A 14,960-nucleotide genomic window follows, 5' to 3' on the forward strand; every position below is an offset into this window, starting at 1 on the left:
CAGGCTCCAGACGCGCAGGCTCAGTAGTTGTGGCTCACGGGCTTAGTTGCTCCGTGGCATGTGGGATCTTCCCAGACCAGGGCTCGAACCCATGTCCCCTGCATTGGCAGGCAGATTCTTAACCACTGCGCCACCAGGGAAACCCCAGTTGTCTATTTTTAAGAGTAATACCCACTATTGGTGAATGCGTGAGGACCAGGTGCCTCATACATGCCACTGAAGGGGTATAAATTACTACAGCCTTTCTGGACAGAGACACTTCGGTGACATGTAACGAAAGCCTTCTACCCTGGAATTCCATTTATCAGAATTGATTCTAGGAAAATAGTTGATTGACTTATTTATTGCTTTTCAGAAATGTTTAGAAGGGGGAAAATTGGAAACAGTATGAATGGTTTAAACAACAGGTGTTGTTTATGTTCACCGACATTTTAATGACATTTTTGAAGCCATTAAAATAACAACATAGAGGATTATTTAATGCCATGGAAAGATAAATGTGAAATTTTTAAGTTTAAGAAAACTGGTTACAGAGCACTATGATGTACAGGTAATTAACTTTTTTTTTTTAATAATTTTTAAAATTTGTTTTTATTTTTGGCTGTGTTTGGTCTTCGTTGCTGTGCGTGGGCTTTCTCTAGTTGCGGCGAGCGGGGGCTACTCTTCATTGCGGTTCACGGGCTTCTCATTGTGGTGGCTTCTCTTGTTGCAGAGCACGGGCTCTAGGCACGCGCGTTTCAGTAGTTGTGGCACACGGGCTCAGTAGTTGTGGCTTGCGGGCTCTAGAGCACAGGCTCAGTAGTTGTGGCGCACGGGCTTAGTTGCTCCGCGACATGTGGGATCTTCCAGGCCAGGGATCAAACCCGTGTCCCCTGCATTGGCAGGCGGATTCTTAACCACTGTGCCACCAAGGAAGCCCCTAATTTAACTTTTATTTTTTAAAAAATTATACATTGAACATGTTTTTATTCTTAGTTTTTAAAAACAAACATTGTACATGGATAAAACATTACTGCTTTTATTTTGGGAGACCAAAGAAATAAAAGGCCGTGCCACTGATCTTGAAAAACTTATAATCTTAAGGGTGGGTGGAGGTTGAAATTTTTTCTAATTGTTTTATGTGAATTTTTGGACAGTTATTCACGATATATCTTAGACATTCTTTTCCCTACTAAGGAAGAGGACATTATGGAAAAATTGGACTCTTGAGTTGAAGTTTCTACCATTGGAACAGAGATTTGAACTTTAAAATTATGATGCATAAAAATGAAGAAAATGTGGCAATTAGCGTTGTGTTAGGCAGAGGAAGGAGGTAAACGTTAAGACTGATACTCCATGTTGGAGTCCTGGGGAAGATTGGTTGGATAGAGATGTTTGAATCCCTGGTTTAAATATTAATCTCCAGATTCTTGAAGATCATTAACAACAACAAATAAATCTGTCCTAGTTGGATGTATTTCCTAGCATCTAAGCAACCCTGCACAGCATATGCTAGAATCATAACATCATTGTTTTCTAAAGTCCAGTCACTAATGAAATGCACACATTTCTACACAGACTGCAATGGGATCTGTGATTCTTGTTTGAACCTACTGTGATATTATAACACATTGACCTGCCAAACACTTGTATCATCCATAACATACCTTCTTTAGATTTTTAAGCCTTACCAAAGACCTTATACAATTATTTATTCATTGTTTTTGTTTGTGTCATTAATAGAAACTCAGTCCATATCATGTGCTTTTAAGAAAGGTATTCTGTCACTTAAACTTTTTAAAAACTTTATTTTTCTGACTCTGTGATCTCTGTTTTAAAAAAATTGGGAAAATACAGAAACATAAAGCAAGGGAATTAAATATCATGCCTACCTCAACTCCCAGAGTATTGCTGATATTTTGGTATATTTGCTCCAGTATTTGTTATTCTTTTTGTTTAAAGTTGACATCCTAATACACATACAAATTTAAATCATGGTTTTGTTTTCCTACTTGACATCCTAACACAGGCCTTGCTGTACTTCATAAAAATGCATCTTATTCCTAATTTTTAATAACTGTAATTATATTTTTCTCTTAGGTACCAAAAGTTCCTTAAATTTTTCCTTACTGTCCTTGGTGATCCTTATGTTCTCTTAATTCAAATTAAGACTTTGTATAATAACAAAGATGAACACTTTCTTAAATTTGGGTACTTCTGTATTTAGTATAACTAAAGAAACTACAGTGTGTGCACAAGTGGTAACAACTGATCAAATAAGTAATCAAGGAAACATTTTGAGCCAGTTTCAAAATCTGTGCTTCCCCAAGCCCCTGAAGTATATATATTATAAAAGTAATTGGAACTATACAATAATTGCTTATTCGATTATTTAAAAGAGTGCATACATATAAAGTGTTCAGGAGTGTGCTTGGTATGTAGTATATTGTATGAGTTGGCTGTTAAGGCCCCTTTTGCTTTGGTGCACTTGTGCTCAATTGCCACCAGGGGGCAGACTGTGTTTGGGAAAGAATGGAAACCCAGCTTGAGCTGTTCTTACTCTCTCATCTGAGACATCTTTTTCCGTGTGTGTGTGTGCGCGCGCGCGTGTACACTTTGCTGTACAAATAAGAACTACTCCTCTGACTTTTGACTTTTCCTTCTGACTGGCACTGCTTGTCTTTATTGTAGTTCCTTGCTGTGCTGTTTTTTGTTTTGTTTTTTTTTTCTTTGTTTTTTTCCTTTGAAGGAAGAGTTCCCCAGAGGATGGGAGACACTGCAGGCCACAGCCACACAGGGCCACGCAGGGTCACTCACAGGGAGAAGCAGGGAGCCTTGCTGTGCTGTTTACAGAGATCGTTAGCGACATTACTGTTACTCTGTGTGGTGTAGCTTAGGGTAGTTCAAGTAGACTTTCTAATGAGTATGAAGAATTGGTGGCATGTTGCTAATTTCTTCTTTTGGGTAGTCTAGGCTAAAGGATTTCCCCTTTAACCAGAATACGTTAGAGTTTACTGTTACTTAACTAACAAAACTAAACAAACAAAAAAACTTAACAAAACAGAAAACATCCTACAGGGGGTGGTGTTCTATCTTTAATAATATCAGTGTTTAGTCTTCTATTTATAATTTTAATGCTGATTTTTATCTTAGTTTTTTAAAACTTTTTATGGGGGTGTAGTTGTTTTACAGTGTTGTGTTTATCTTAGTTTTTTTTTTTTTTTTTTTTTTTTTTTAATTTATTTATTTATGTATTTATTTTTGGCTGTGTTGGGTCTTCGTTTCTGTGCGAGGGCTTTCTCCAGTTGCGGCGAGCGGGGGCCACTCTTCATCGCGGTGCGTGGGCCCTTCACTGTCGCGGCCTCTCTTGTTGCGGAGCACAGGCTCCAGACGCGCAGGCTCAGTAATTGTGGCTCACGGGCCCAGTTTCCCCGCAGCATGTGGGATCTTCCCAGACCAGGGCTCGAACCCGTGTCCCCTGCATTGGCAGGCAGACTCTCAACCACTGCGCCACCAGGGAAGCCCTTATCTTAGTTTTTACAAGCTTTTTTTCTTTTCTTGGTGCGGGCGGGAGGAGAGGTGGTTTATGGCAAATTAATTTGCGGAATCCAGAAAAAAGGTTGCTGTTTAATAATAACAAATTGTGATAGAGTGAAAAGGCACCACCTAAATGTAGCTTTTCTAGACTTCAATTCCTTGATTATTTGTGCTTGTGTGGCCATGGGTGCAATATTTACAAAACACCTTGTCTGTGTAGGAACAGGTTGTAATTTTCCCACAGCTAACCCCTGGCAGGTTACTGGGTTGGTCTCTCGACAACCTCTAAAGTGGCAGGCTGTGGGGTGAGTGAAAAGGGAGAAGGAATTACTCAAAATTTCCTTTCCTGCCTGTCTCCTTCCCTCTTCACACCCTAAATGCTCTACAGAATTTCTTGAAGAGTAACTGTTTCCTGCACATTCTCATAGCATTTAATAGTTATTTATGGTTAACAGTTAACTACATTCATTTCTGTTACTGAGTCTTGGAAACACACATCGATCATTTTTCACACATTGTTTTCTTGTGCTTTTTAAAATTAAAAGAGTTGGACTCTTCCTGGTTTAGTAATATTAGCTTTACTTAAGCGATCATTTTGCAGGTGCAGTTTTCTTATGTCCATGCCTTTATCTTTTCAACCTCTTTTGGTTTTTTTGCCACCATATTTTAATGTGCTTTTACAAAGGACTCTACTCAAACATTTACCAGATCTCAGTTCTTACTGATAAACAATAATCACACCTTCCTGATGTTCCTAGTCTCAAAACATTACTATCTTGAGAGGTCACCTGATTTTCTATAAATGCAATTAGTCAAGCAATAAGTGGAGTCCTTAGAATACTAACTAATTTTTATTCCTCTGGAACTATTATATTACATCTGGTAGAGAAATTGCATTAACCCTTTATTGCTGGCTATTAGTGAAGTCCTCAGAATATGAGTGTTAAGAGTTGAACTTTAACCTTTTATCAATCCGTCATTAGTATATTATAGTAAAAACATTTTTTGAAGTATAATTGACCTACAACACTATGTTATTTCCAGGTGTTATAGTAGGAATTTTATTTAAAATTGTAATTGAGAACATTTATTGCTTGAAGCCATTAAAATTTTTTTTGTCCAGGGTATCAGGTTTATATATAGGTTTACATGGTAAAATATCTGAAAAAAATGCCCAGTGCTACTGGGCATATTCACACTAGTAGCGTGAATATCATTACAATTTAAAAAATCAGAACACAGATTACTTTAATGAAGTCTTAATTTTTTCTAATTACTACATAAATACTAGGCACTCCTCGAAGTAGTTATTTCGCCTTAAGGATCCTCCAAGTCATTACAGAACCTGTGACATTATTGGTTGTTATATAAAGCGCCTAAGACCACCCACTTTCTCCTCCCCTTCACCATCTCTGATGAAAACCATAACAACCCCATAAGCACGTTTGGTGTGATGTCATTAGGAGGCTGCTGACTGCTGGGTCTGCTAGGAGGAGATTTTATTCAGAGGAAGAGCATTGTTTTGGCAACATCTGGGAGTAGAAACGGAAGCCAGAAGCACTTGGATAGCTCTGGGGTTTTTCTTTTGTGCGTGTACGGTGGAGTGACGTCTGGCATGTAGGCATGTTTCCTCTCGCTGTATTTCTTGGCCTCGAAGAAGGGTGCTGAGTTTAAAAAGACAGTATGTGAGAATCCACGGAGCTGGTTCTTCTGTGAAATCTTCCCACCTGCTCTGAAGACATGTTGTTGTCTCCCAAGTTCTCTTTGTCCACCATTCACGTTCGACTCACTGCCAAAGGATTGCTGCGAAATCTTCGACTCCCTTCAGGGTTTAGGAGAAGCACTGTCATTTTCCACGCAGGTTTGTCTCGCGCAGATCTCTCTTTACCGTTACGCGGGGGGCATCTTGATTAACCTGCAGGTGTTTATCAGAAATTTTCTAAGGGGATAGATAACTGGCGAAAGAAAGCTCTAATGAGAGAACGAGGCGTAATTTGTAAGAATAAGCGGTTTTCTCTTATGCTTCAACACGTGTATAGTACTTTTACTGTCTGCAAGCTGCTGTGTGCTCGGTTCGTTTGTTGAAAGCAGAACTGTTGCCTGGGGGGCTCCCAGCTCTTTGCTCTGACACCAGCCGAATCTGGAAAAATCAACACCTGTTCAATTATATTTTACTTCCCATGATTTTGGAAATAGGACACAGGTAAACTAAGACAAACAGTTCTCTTTCCTTTAAAGAAGGAGATGAAATGAGAGGGTTTCTGTAGGTTTTCATTACGTAGTTCCTCACTGAGATTGGGCAGGGCTGGTTTGGTATGCTAAAAGATTTCCACGTTCTAAACATTTCTGAAATAAAACATCGTAATGGCCGTGGAGAGGTAGGAAATGAACCACAATTAAGTTTTCCAAGCTTCACGGTGGAAACGTTTGCAGTCACAAAAGACTGCCTCTGATCTTAATGCTTGTATCTGCTTTTTATCTTCTGTGCCGGAGATGGAAATAAATGTAGGGTATATTTTAGGCACATGTAAACCTGTGTGCCCACTTTTAGAGGATTCATTTGCCTACTGTTGCTACCTCTTGTTTAGATATAATTGCAACTGTGGTAAATTAAGTTGATTTTATGCTATAAAAACTGGAGTGCTATTATATTGAATTCCGGCTGGTTAGTGGTATCTGTGCTAGGATCTTGGGTATGTAAATAGATGATTTATTGTTTCCTGTGAATGCCAGCCCCTCTGGGTCTTGTTTTCCATCTCTGTCCCCAGTGATTTTTTCCAGCTGACTGCTTTTAGTTTTCCCAGGGGCATCTCCCTGCTCTGTGGGATAACTCTTCCTCATGTTTCATAACTCCCCTTGACCTGTCACTGGGAGTCTGCCAGCCTTTCCCTCTCGATCTGAGCTGACAGCTGAAGGTAAATGGAGTAAGTCAGGAGGGAAACGGTGGCTCTGTCTCTCCCAGCCTAAATGCCACTGTCACTTTTTCAACCTGAAAGAATAAAAAGGTGAAAAATAAAAATAAAAGGGTGCCCTATATTTGCAATAATTTGTGTAATCTAAAATAGCTCCAAATGGCTTTTAACTTTTTTGACTTTAAAAATTATATTTCTGTGTTTTAATCAAAACCAGTAACATTCAGTTAGATTTTATATTCATATATTTGTTTTCCATTAACAAGAATTTAAAAAATCTTGCAAGACATGTAAGTTTTGTTTAAATAGAATAATGAAGACGCCTCTGGTGGTTCTTGACCCACAGCACTTTAAAATATTCATACAAAGTTGTCCAGCATTTTGTCATGGCTTTTAATTTTAACTTAAGAAAAAAAATCAATCCACACTTCAAGTTAAAAAGAGAATCAAACAGTACAGAAGGTTGTACAATTCCAAATGAGCCTCTTTCTTACCCAGGCCCTGCACCCTTCCACAGAGGAAGCACCCTTCCACTCTCATGGGTGCTTGTTTATCCTTCCGGTAATTTTCTAGTCATATATAAGCCTATGCAGGTTTTTCTATATCCCTTTTTGTTTTACAGAAATGGAAGCTTACCATATATACTCTTCTATAGCTTACTTTTAAACATTAATATATCTTCGATTTTCAGGTTAACACACTTATCTACCACATTCTTTTTAGTAGTCTTATAACATCCCGTTGTTGGATGAGCCATGGTTTATTTAACCAGTCTTCCATTAGTGAACATTTTAGGTTGTTTGTACCATTTTTGTGAAGCAGATAGCTTTCCAAGGCAACTTAAGCAAAAGGCACAAGGCTTTTATTACCAGAGTTTGACTAACTAATCGTGATATTTGGGGTACACTTTATTCTTTAAATTTACATAAAAATATTTTGAAACTTTCATTTGATTGCAGTTATAATTTTTAGAGCTAGAGTGTACTTAGAGGTGCTCCAGTTTACCTGATTTTACACCAGGAAGTCGGAGGCCCAGAGAAGTGAATTAACTTGCCCAGGGGCACACAGTCAGTGGCAGGGATGGAACTAAGACCTGGGACCGCTGTTAAGAATTTTTGGGTTTTTTTAGATTTTTCCAGCTGTGAATTTTGCTGTAATTCTGTTAGATCTAGTGAATAGCAGTGATGGAAAAAAAGAGTTTTGTGTGTGGGAAGCATTTTAAAATTATGTGAAGAATATAATTCTACTTACCCCAGTAAGAATCTTTTGTGAGCTTATCCATATTACATAACTTGAGGGTCTGAGGAATCTTCCAATAAAATAGATATTGAAGTCATCGCATTTCTTCTCATCCGCATGGGCTGTGAGCAGTAGCTTGTGTTTGTGTTCTTAACAAAAGAAGTGGTGTTGGTGGCTGCAGGGGCAGTGGAGTCGGCCTGGGTACCGAGAGCCCGGGGTTGTAGCCTTGGTTCTGCTAGAAACCAAGTCATCGACCTTGATCGCAAAACCAAACAAGGCTACAAAATAAAGGAGTCAGATGAGATGATTTCCGAGGTCTCTTCAACCTCAAATTCTGTGAATTTTCTGGCTACAGATTAAAAAATCCTGGATGTGTTACTGAAGATTCTTCTTATCTAAACTAATTCTCTCCTTATTTCCCAAACTCAGTGGATACTCCTGATTTCTTTCTCTTCACAACACCACTGTTTGCCCCCTATTCTGTCCTCACACCTCAGTACCCTTTGAATCATTGTTCTTCCTCATTTATCCACAATTCATTGGTTGCAAGAATGTAAGACTCTATCCTTTGAAATCACTATTGTTTTTACCCTCTGCCTACTGTAGTTCAGGCTTTATGTTTAGATTGAAGAATTTGAAAATGCTCTTCTTAGAGGTAGAAAATGGTCAAATATTGACAGTTTCATATCACCCAATCTAATACTTTGAATGAAGATCTCAGCATCAGAAGAGTGCTACATCTTCTAAGAAGTCCAGAAGTGATCCCACTGACTTACCAAAGCTTTCAGTTCAGTCTAGTTCAGAATTCTGCCTCATATTTTGGAACCTATTCATTTCAATTTTATGAGTCAGTGGAGGGAAAAGAATCTTCCACGTAGAACTATTCCTTGCCTCCAGGTTTATTGGAATTCAGGTTTTCTATGAAGCTGGAGATGAGATACTTGTATTAATTATTATGAAAAGTGCCATTTTGAACCTCAGAGTTAATATTCTCATTGATTCAAGTGAAGGCAATTCACTGCACTAAGAGAAAATTCTTTTTGCTGAGCTAATAAGATTAAAAGCAATTACTCTAGCAAAGGAGAGGGGTGTATGTACATATATTTTGAGGAAAGGCAGGGGAAGTATTATTAATAGAACAAAATATTTTCATTTACTTGAAGCTGCGCTAAAGAGAACCATTTTGCCCAGATATTTGGTAAGAGTGAGGCAGAATGCAAATAAGTTTGTTTAATTAGAATGAAAGTCATCAAGTTACGTGCTTATGTTTGGTATTCATTTTTCAGACTGTCAAGAAGAACTGCTTTTAGCTGCAGTTTAAGGTAGTTTAACTAAGGAGGAGCTTATTTGTCTCTCGTAGAAAGCAGCAGCTCTGACGTTCAGAGGCTCAGTCATGTCAGGATCAACACCTGTGCTATTTTCTTGGCCTTTTCCTCGTGACTGTTGCCTCATGATCTCACAAGGCCTGCTGCAGGCAGGAAAAACAAGACCCAGGGAAGGGGTGGTGCTTACATCTCATTGGCTAAATCTCAGTCACATGGCTGTTTCTACCTTCAAGGGAAGCTGGGAAATTGAGTGTTTGACTTCTCCAATCACTGTAGTCCATGCAGGTATAAGAGGGATTAGAAGCCTATTATAGAGACTGACACAGAGAAGGCAAAACGGTTATTTCTCAAAAGCTAATACTGGCAGCTTATAAATAAGGGAAGTACATCAGTCAACAAGTTGAATCTTGCAACAGACCTCATTGTTTCTTCTCTTTTATGATATGAATTTTTTTTTTTTTTTGGCTGTGTTGGGTCTTCATCTCTGTGCGAGGGCTTTCTCTAGTTGCGGCGAGCGGGGGCCACTCTTCATCGCGGTGCACGGGCCTCTCACTATCGTGGCCCCTCTTGTTGTGGAGCACAGGCTCCAGACGCGCAGGCTCAGTAGTTGTGGCTCACGGGCCTAGTTGCTCCGCGGCATGTGGGATCTTCCCAGACCAGGGCTCGAACCCGTGTCCCCTGCATTGGCAGGCAGATTCTCAACCACCGCGCCACCAGGGAAGCCCGATATGAATGTTTTTTGGTAATGATTACCTATTTTGTAAATGTGTCAATTAAACACTTTCAAGTCATTTTGTTGTTTGGACATAGAGGTTAATATTTGATTTGGATCTCTTGAATTAATTTTTAGTTACAAAATAATGCTTATACTGAGAAAGAATGTTCTCAACCTTATGTGGTTTTTATATATTTAAAATGTGTTAACAAGAGATGAATATTAGCAGTGCATTTATGGTGGGGATCCTAGTCGTGCATTAATGTGATGCTAAATAAACCTTAATTTCTCTTGTGTTTCTCACATTGCAAAATATAGAAGCCAGTGAAAGCATTTTAGAAAGCTTTCATAAAAAACTATATATATTAGAATTTTTTGGTAAAAAGTTTAAAAATATTCAGTCATTTGTAGAATGCAAAAGGACCAAATTCAAGAACAACAGCTGAGAGATGCGGCCTTCCACCACCCCTTTGTTATCTCACTGTGAATCCACATTTCTTCTTTTTAGCTTACTTGAAAGCAGTCTTGAAAGTTTCTCTGGCCTCTTGCCACACTGATAAACGTTTACTAAGAACTGGTGTCCTGAATGGCATTATGCTAAAAATGTTGATACTGAGCTCATGTAGCGATGGCAGTCTTACAGCTTCAGCTTTGCTATGACATTAAAATGTGCCCTTTCATAGTTATAGCAGTCTATTTAAGAGAACAGTTATGTGTTAAATGAATTTTCACTCATAATGGATAATATTTTTGATAAGTCTTTAAAAGTTAGATGTTGAAAGAGAAAGTTAGTGTATCTTAATCTCACAAGTTTCAGATAGCTAGTCTTAGTGTGCTAAATTGTGTTTTTTTTGTTTTTTTTTATTTATTTTTGTGTTAGTTTCTGCTTTATAACAAAGTGAATCAGCTATACATATACATATATCCCCATATCTCCTCCCTCCCGCATCTCCCTCCCTCCCACCCTCCCCATCCCACCCCTCTAGCTGGACACAAAGCACCGAGCTGATCTCCCTGTGCCATGCGGCTGCTTCCCACTAGCTATCTATTTTACATTTGGTAGTGTATATATGTCCATGACACTCTCTCACCCTGTCACATCTCAACTCTCCCCCTCCCCATATCCTCAAGTCCATTCTTTAGTAGGTCTGTGTCTTTATTCCCATCTTGCCACTAGGTTCTTCATGACCTTTTTTTTTTTCCTTAGATTCCATATATATGTGTTAGCATACTGTATTTGTTTTTCTCTTTCTGACTTACTTCACTCTGTATGACAGACTAACTCCATCCACCTCATTACAAATACCTCCATTTCATTTTTTTTATGGCTGAGTAATATTCCATTGTATATATGTGCCACATCTTCTTTATCCATTCATCCGATGATGGACACGTAGGTTGCTTCCATGTCCTGGTTATTGTAAATAGAGCTGCAATGAACATTTTGGTACATGACTCTTTTTGAATTATGGTTTTCTCAGGGTATATGCCCAGTAGTGGGATTGCTGGGTCGTATGGTAGTTCTATTTTTAGTTTTTTAAGGAACCTCCATACTGTTCTCCATAGTGGCTGTATCAATTTACATTCTCACCAACAGTGCAAGAGTGTTCCCCTTTTAAATTGTGTTTTAATGTAGTTTCTATTTTCACACAAACATGGAAAATAAACCATACATTGTAGCCTGGAGTTGGATTCAGGATGGGAAGTATAGCAGTGTTTTTCATGAGGAGAAAATGGAGGAATAAGGCAAGTAAAACATATATAGTAAATGCTTATTTAATTAGAACCACTGAAATATTTGGGTTAACTGAGTTTTGGATAGTAGAGAATCACTCTATACATGAAATAATATAGGTTACGATACTTTTTATTAGCTCTAAAGCATGTTTTAGAGCTAAAAATAGTATTTTATTAATAGTATATGCATATTACTGTTATCTTAGGTAAAAAGACAACAGGTGTGGTTTTAAATGTATGTAAAATTGAACATCACTTTTCTGTATTTGGCTTAGGTGATACTTTGGATTATTTTAGTACATGAGGGTCCTTTATAAAAAGCATCAATTATATAGCTCTGGGGAAAATTAAGACTAATAGAGCCGCCTTTGGGGTGAGAGACTAGGCTTTTTCCTATTGTTCCCTGGTGGCCTGAGTTTTAGGCATCTCTCACTCAAATTGCTTTTCCTTAACTGGTTAATGTTTTGAGAATGACATTCTCTTTTTATTTATTGTTTGTGTTATGGAAATTCCTAATGTTGAATGTTTTAATTGGCTATTCTAATTTTTGTTTCTACTGTCTATTAAAGATAGTCTATTGTCTTAAATTTGCAATAAGGACATTTTTGACCCGCTTTGGTGCATTTTGGGGACTCCCCCCTCCCCCAGGGCTTTTGTCTTCACATGCCTTGCTTCAGCCATGCTGCTTTGCTGGGGGCCCTGCTTGACAGAGAGCATGTGATTGCACATGGCTGCGATGCTTAGGGACACCACCTGTGGCTGTGGAGCACTGACCCACAGGGCCTGGCCTCGCTGGCACAATGGTGACATCCCCTGAGCTGGCTAGCCCATGGTGGAAAAGTCCAGAAGAAACAGCTTTTAAATTCTAAAATGGTACACATGCTTGAAGTAGATACTGCAAGAAGGGCCTTGTAGACTTTTTGTTTTTGTTTTGGAATTGGTTCCTAGTGGTGACAGAATGTTATTCTTGGTACTGTGTTCTTCCACGTGGTAACTTAAAAGGGACGTCTTGGTGTATGTCATCATCACTGAAATCAAAAACACTGCTTGGCTTTGTGATGCCAGGCATCTTTTTAGGTACCTATTAAATTGGTTAATTCAAAATGATCGTTAAGGCAAAAACAAAAATATGAAAGTCCACATGAAGGCTAGCATTTACTATTTTAGGTAACTTGCTTAATAACAAAGGGGAAAAAGCCAGTTCCAGGGCTGCTGTCTTGTGAAACAGCACCTCAGTCACATCCGTGAACTTGGTGGGGGTATATATATATATACTTTTTTTTTTTTTTTTTTTTAAATTTTGGCTGTGTTGGGTCTTCGTTGCTGCGCGCGGGCTTTCTCTTGTTGTGGCGATCGGGGGCTTCTCTTGTTGCGGAGCATGGGCTCTAGTCGTGCGGGCTTCAGTAGTTGTGGCTCACGGGCTCTAGAGTACAGGCTCAGTAGTTGTGGCACACGGGCTTAGTTGCTCCATGGCATGTGGGATCTTCCCGGACCAGGGCTCGAACCCGTGTCCCCTGCATTGGCAGGCGGATTCTTAACCACTGCGCCACCAGGGAAGCCCCGGTGGGTATATATTTTATCCCTTTCCTTATGCTCTGAGAAAAGACCTATCCAATTTGTTCATATACAGTGTGAACAAGTATAACAAAAGCTACTTTTTCCTATTTTAAGTTGAAATAAAAATTCAGATCTTTTTTCTCTACTAAAATAATGAAAGTTTTGCTTGTTAGATGATTAAAATAAAAATATTTTCATTTGACATCTGCAGAATTTTTAACGATACAGGCATGAAATTGCATTACTTGCACATTTTTATAGTATGTTCTTTTAGTCCGGAAACAAATCCATAAACTATTTTTTTTTTTTTTGCTCTAATCCTTTTTTTTTTTTTTAATTTATTTATTTATCTTTGGCTGCGTTAGGTCTTCACTGCTGCACGTGGGCTTTCTCTAGTTCTGGTGAGCGGGGGCTACTCTTTGTTGCAGTACGCGGGCTTCTCTTTGTGGTGGCTTCTCTTGTTGCGGAGCATGGGCTCTAGGCGCGAGGGCTTCAGTAGTTGTGGCGTGCAGACTCAGTAGTTGTGGCTCTTGGGCTCTAGAGTGCAGGCTCAGTAGTTGTGGCGCACGGGCTTAGTTGTGGACCACAGCATGTGGCATCTTCCTGGACCAGGGCTCGAACCCATGTCCCCTGCATTGGCAGGCAGATTCTTAACCATTGCGCCACCAGGGAAGTCCCACAAATCCGTAAACTTTTAGCACATTAAGGTGGACTTTTAGATTATTTAGAAAGCCAACAAATTGGCAGATGTGATACCTTCTTAAAAGTATTTCTGGGGGCTTCCCTGGTGGCGCAGTGGTTGAGAATCTGCCTGCCAATGCAGGGGACACGGGTTCGAGCCCTGGTCTGGGAAGATCCCACATGCCACGGAGCAACTGGGCCCGTGAGCCACAATTACTGAGCCTGCGCGTCTGGAGCCTGTGCTCCGCAACAAGAGAGGCCGCGATGGTGAGAGGCCCGCGCACCGCGATGAAGAGTGGTCCCCACTTGCCGCAACTAGAGAAAGCCCTCGCACAGAAACGAAGACTCAACACAGTCATAAATAAATAAATAAATAAATAAAAGAACGTGAATTTAAAAAAAAAAAAAAAAAAAAAAAGTATTTCTGAATGTAATGAATTTCTATTAACTTTTCTTTACAGTTAGTAGTCCATTTTAAGAACATAAGTGATCTGCTTTATTCCCTGCCAGCCACATGGAAAATGTCTACGGTCAATTTTGGATTGTTCTGCAGGAAAAATTGTCTAAGCAATAGTTATCTGAAATAGGTATATTTAATATGAATATGCCTTCTATTCTGTAATCTGCTTTTGAAATTAAGAAAGTAAAACCACTTTATATATAATACAAATCATTGCAGCACTTCCAAAAATACAACACTGTAAAATTTTAATAGGTGTCCTAAAGTAGCCCTCCCCAGCCACCTCCAAAAGAATTAGCTTGGGTAATGTTAAAAGTCTAAACACTGGGCTTTGCTGAGCTTGAAATGTTCCATAGTCAGCAAATGCCATACTTACCCAGAAAAAGAAATATATTATATGTGGCTCCTAATTATGACTGTTAACTTTTCTAGAGCAAACACATAATGAAAGGAACCCTGAACAGGTTTATATAAATTTAAGCTAATAATTGATAATACGAACATGTTCGTTTGTTTGTTTAAAATGATGGTTAGAAGCCATGAAGTAGTTCTCAGTGCCTTAACTGTGTGCCTGTTGTCAGGCCTGAGGGCCTCTTCCATCCTTGTCAAGGGGAGTGCTTTCTCCTTTCATACAACACTGAATAATAATTCAAAAAAAGATCTTGGTAAGATTGTCTAGATTTCTGTGGGTGTGCAGTTCAATTGATCAAGCTGGGAAAGTGTGTTAATAGGCTTGTGTTAGGGGCTGCATTCAGGACAATGGGAAATAAAGAGCTGATTTGCTCCCCAGGAAAATGCCCCTGCAGACGATTCAGTTT

At 39.1% G+C, this 14,960-nt stretch overlaps 1 protein-coding gene and 1 non-coding gene across 9 annotated transcripts in view; one reads left to right on the top strand and one right to left on the bottom strand.

Annotated features, from left to right (window-relative positions):
- MTUS1 (microtubule associated scaffold protein 1) overlaps window positions 1-14,960 on the top strand; it is a 152,291-nt gene that overhangs the window by 95,327 nt on the left and 42,004 nt on the right. The window contains exon 1 of one of the 8 annotated variants that reach the window (XM_036838482.1): window positions 4,959-5,377. The exons of the other annotated variants lie outside the window; for them this stretch is intronic. Within the exon in view, the coding sequence (XP_036694377.1) occupies window positions 5,257-5,377 (121 nt within the window). The 5' untranslated portion in view covers window positions 4,959-5,256. Of the gene's footprint in view, window positions 1-4,958; window positions 5,378-14,960 lie in introns of those variants that run through there. 8 annotated transcript variants of the gene reach the window in all.
- LOC118888109 lies at window positions 14,661-14,780 on the bottom strand. Its single transcript, XR_005018252.1, has one exon. It is a non-coding gene; the product is annotated as a U6atac minor spliceosomal RNA (small nuclear RNA).

The sequence above is a fragment of the Balaenoptera musculus genome, chromosome 21, assembly GCF_009873245.2.
Source record: "Balaenoptera musculus isolate JJ_BM4_2016_0621 chromosome 21, mBalMus1.pri.v3, whole genome shotgun sequence".
NCBI lineage: Eukaryota > Metazoa > Chordata > Mammalia > Artiodactyla > Balaenopteridae > Balaenoptera > Balaenoptera musculus.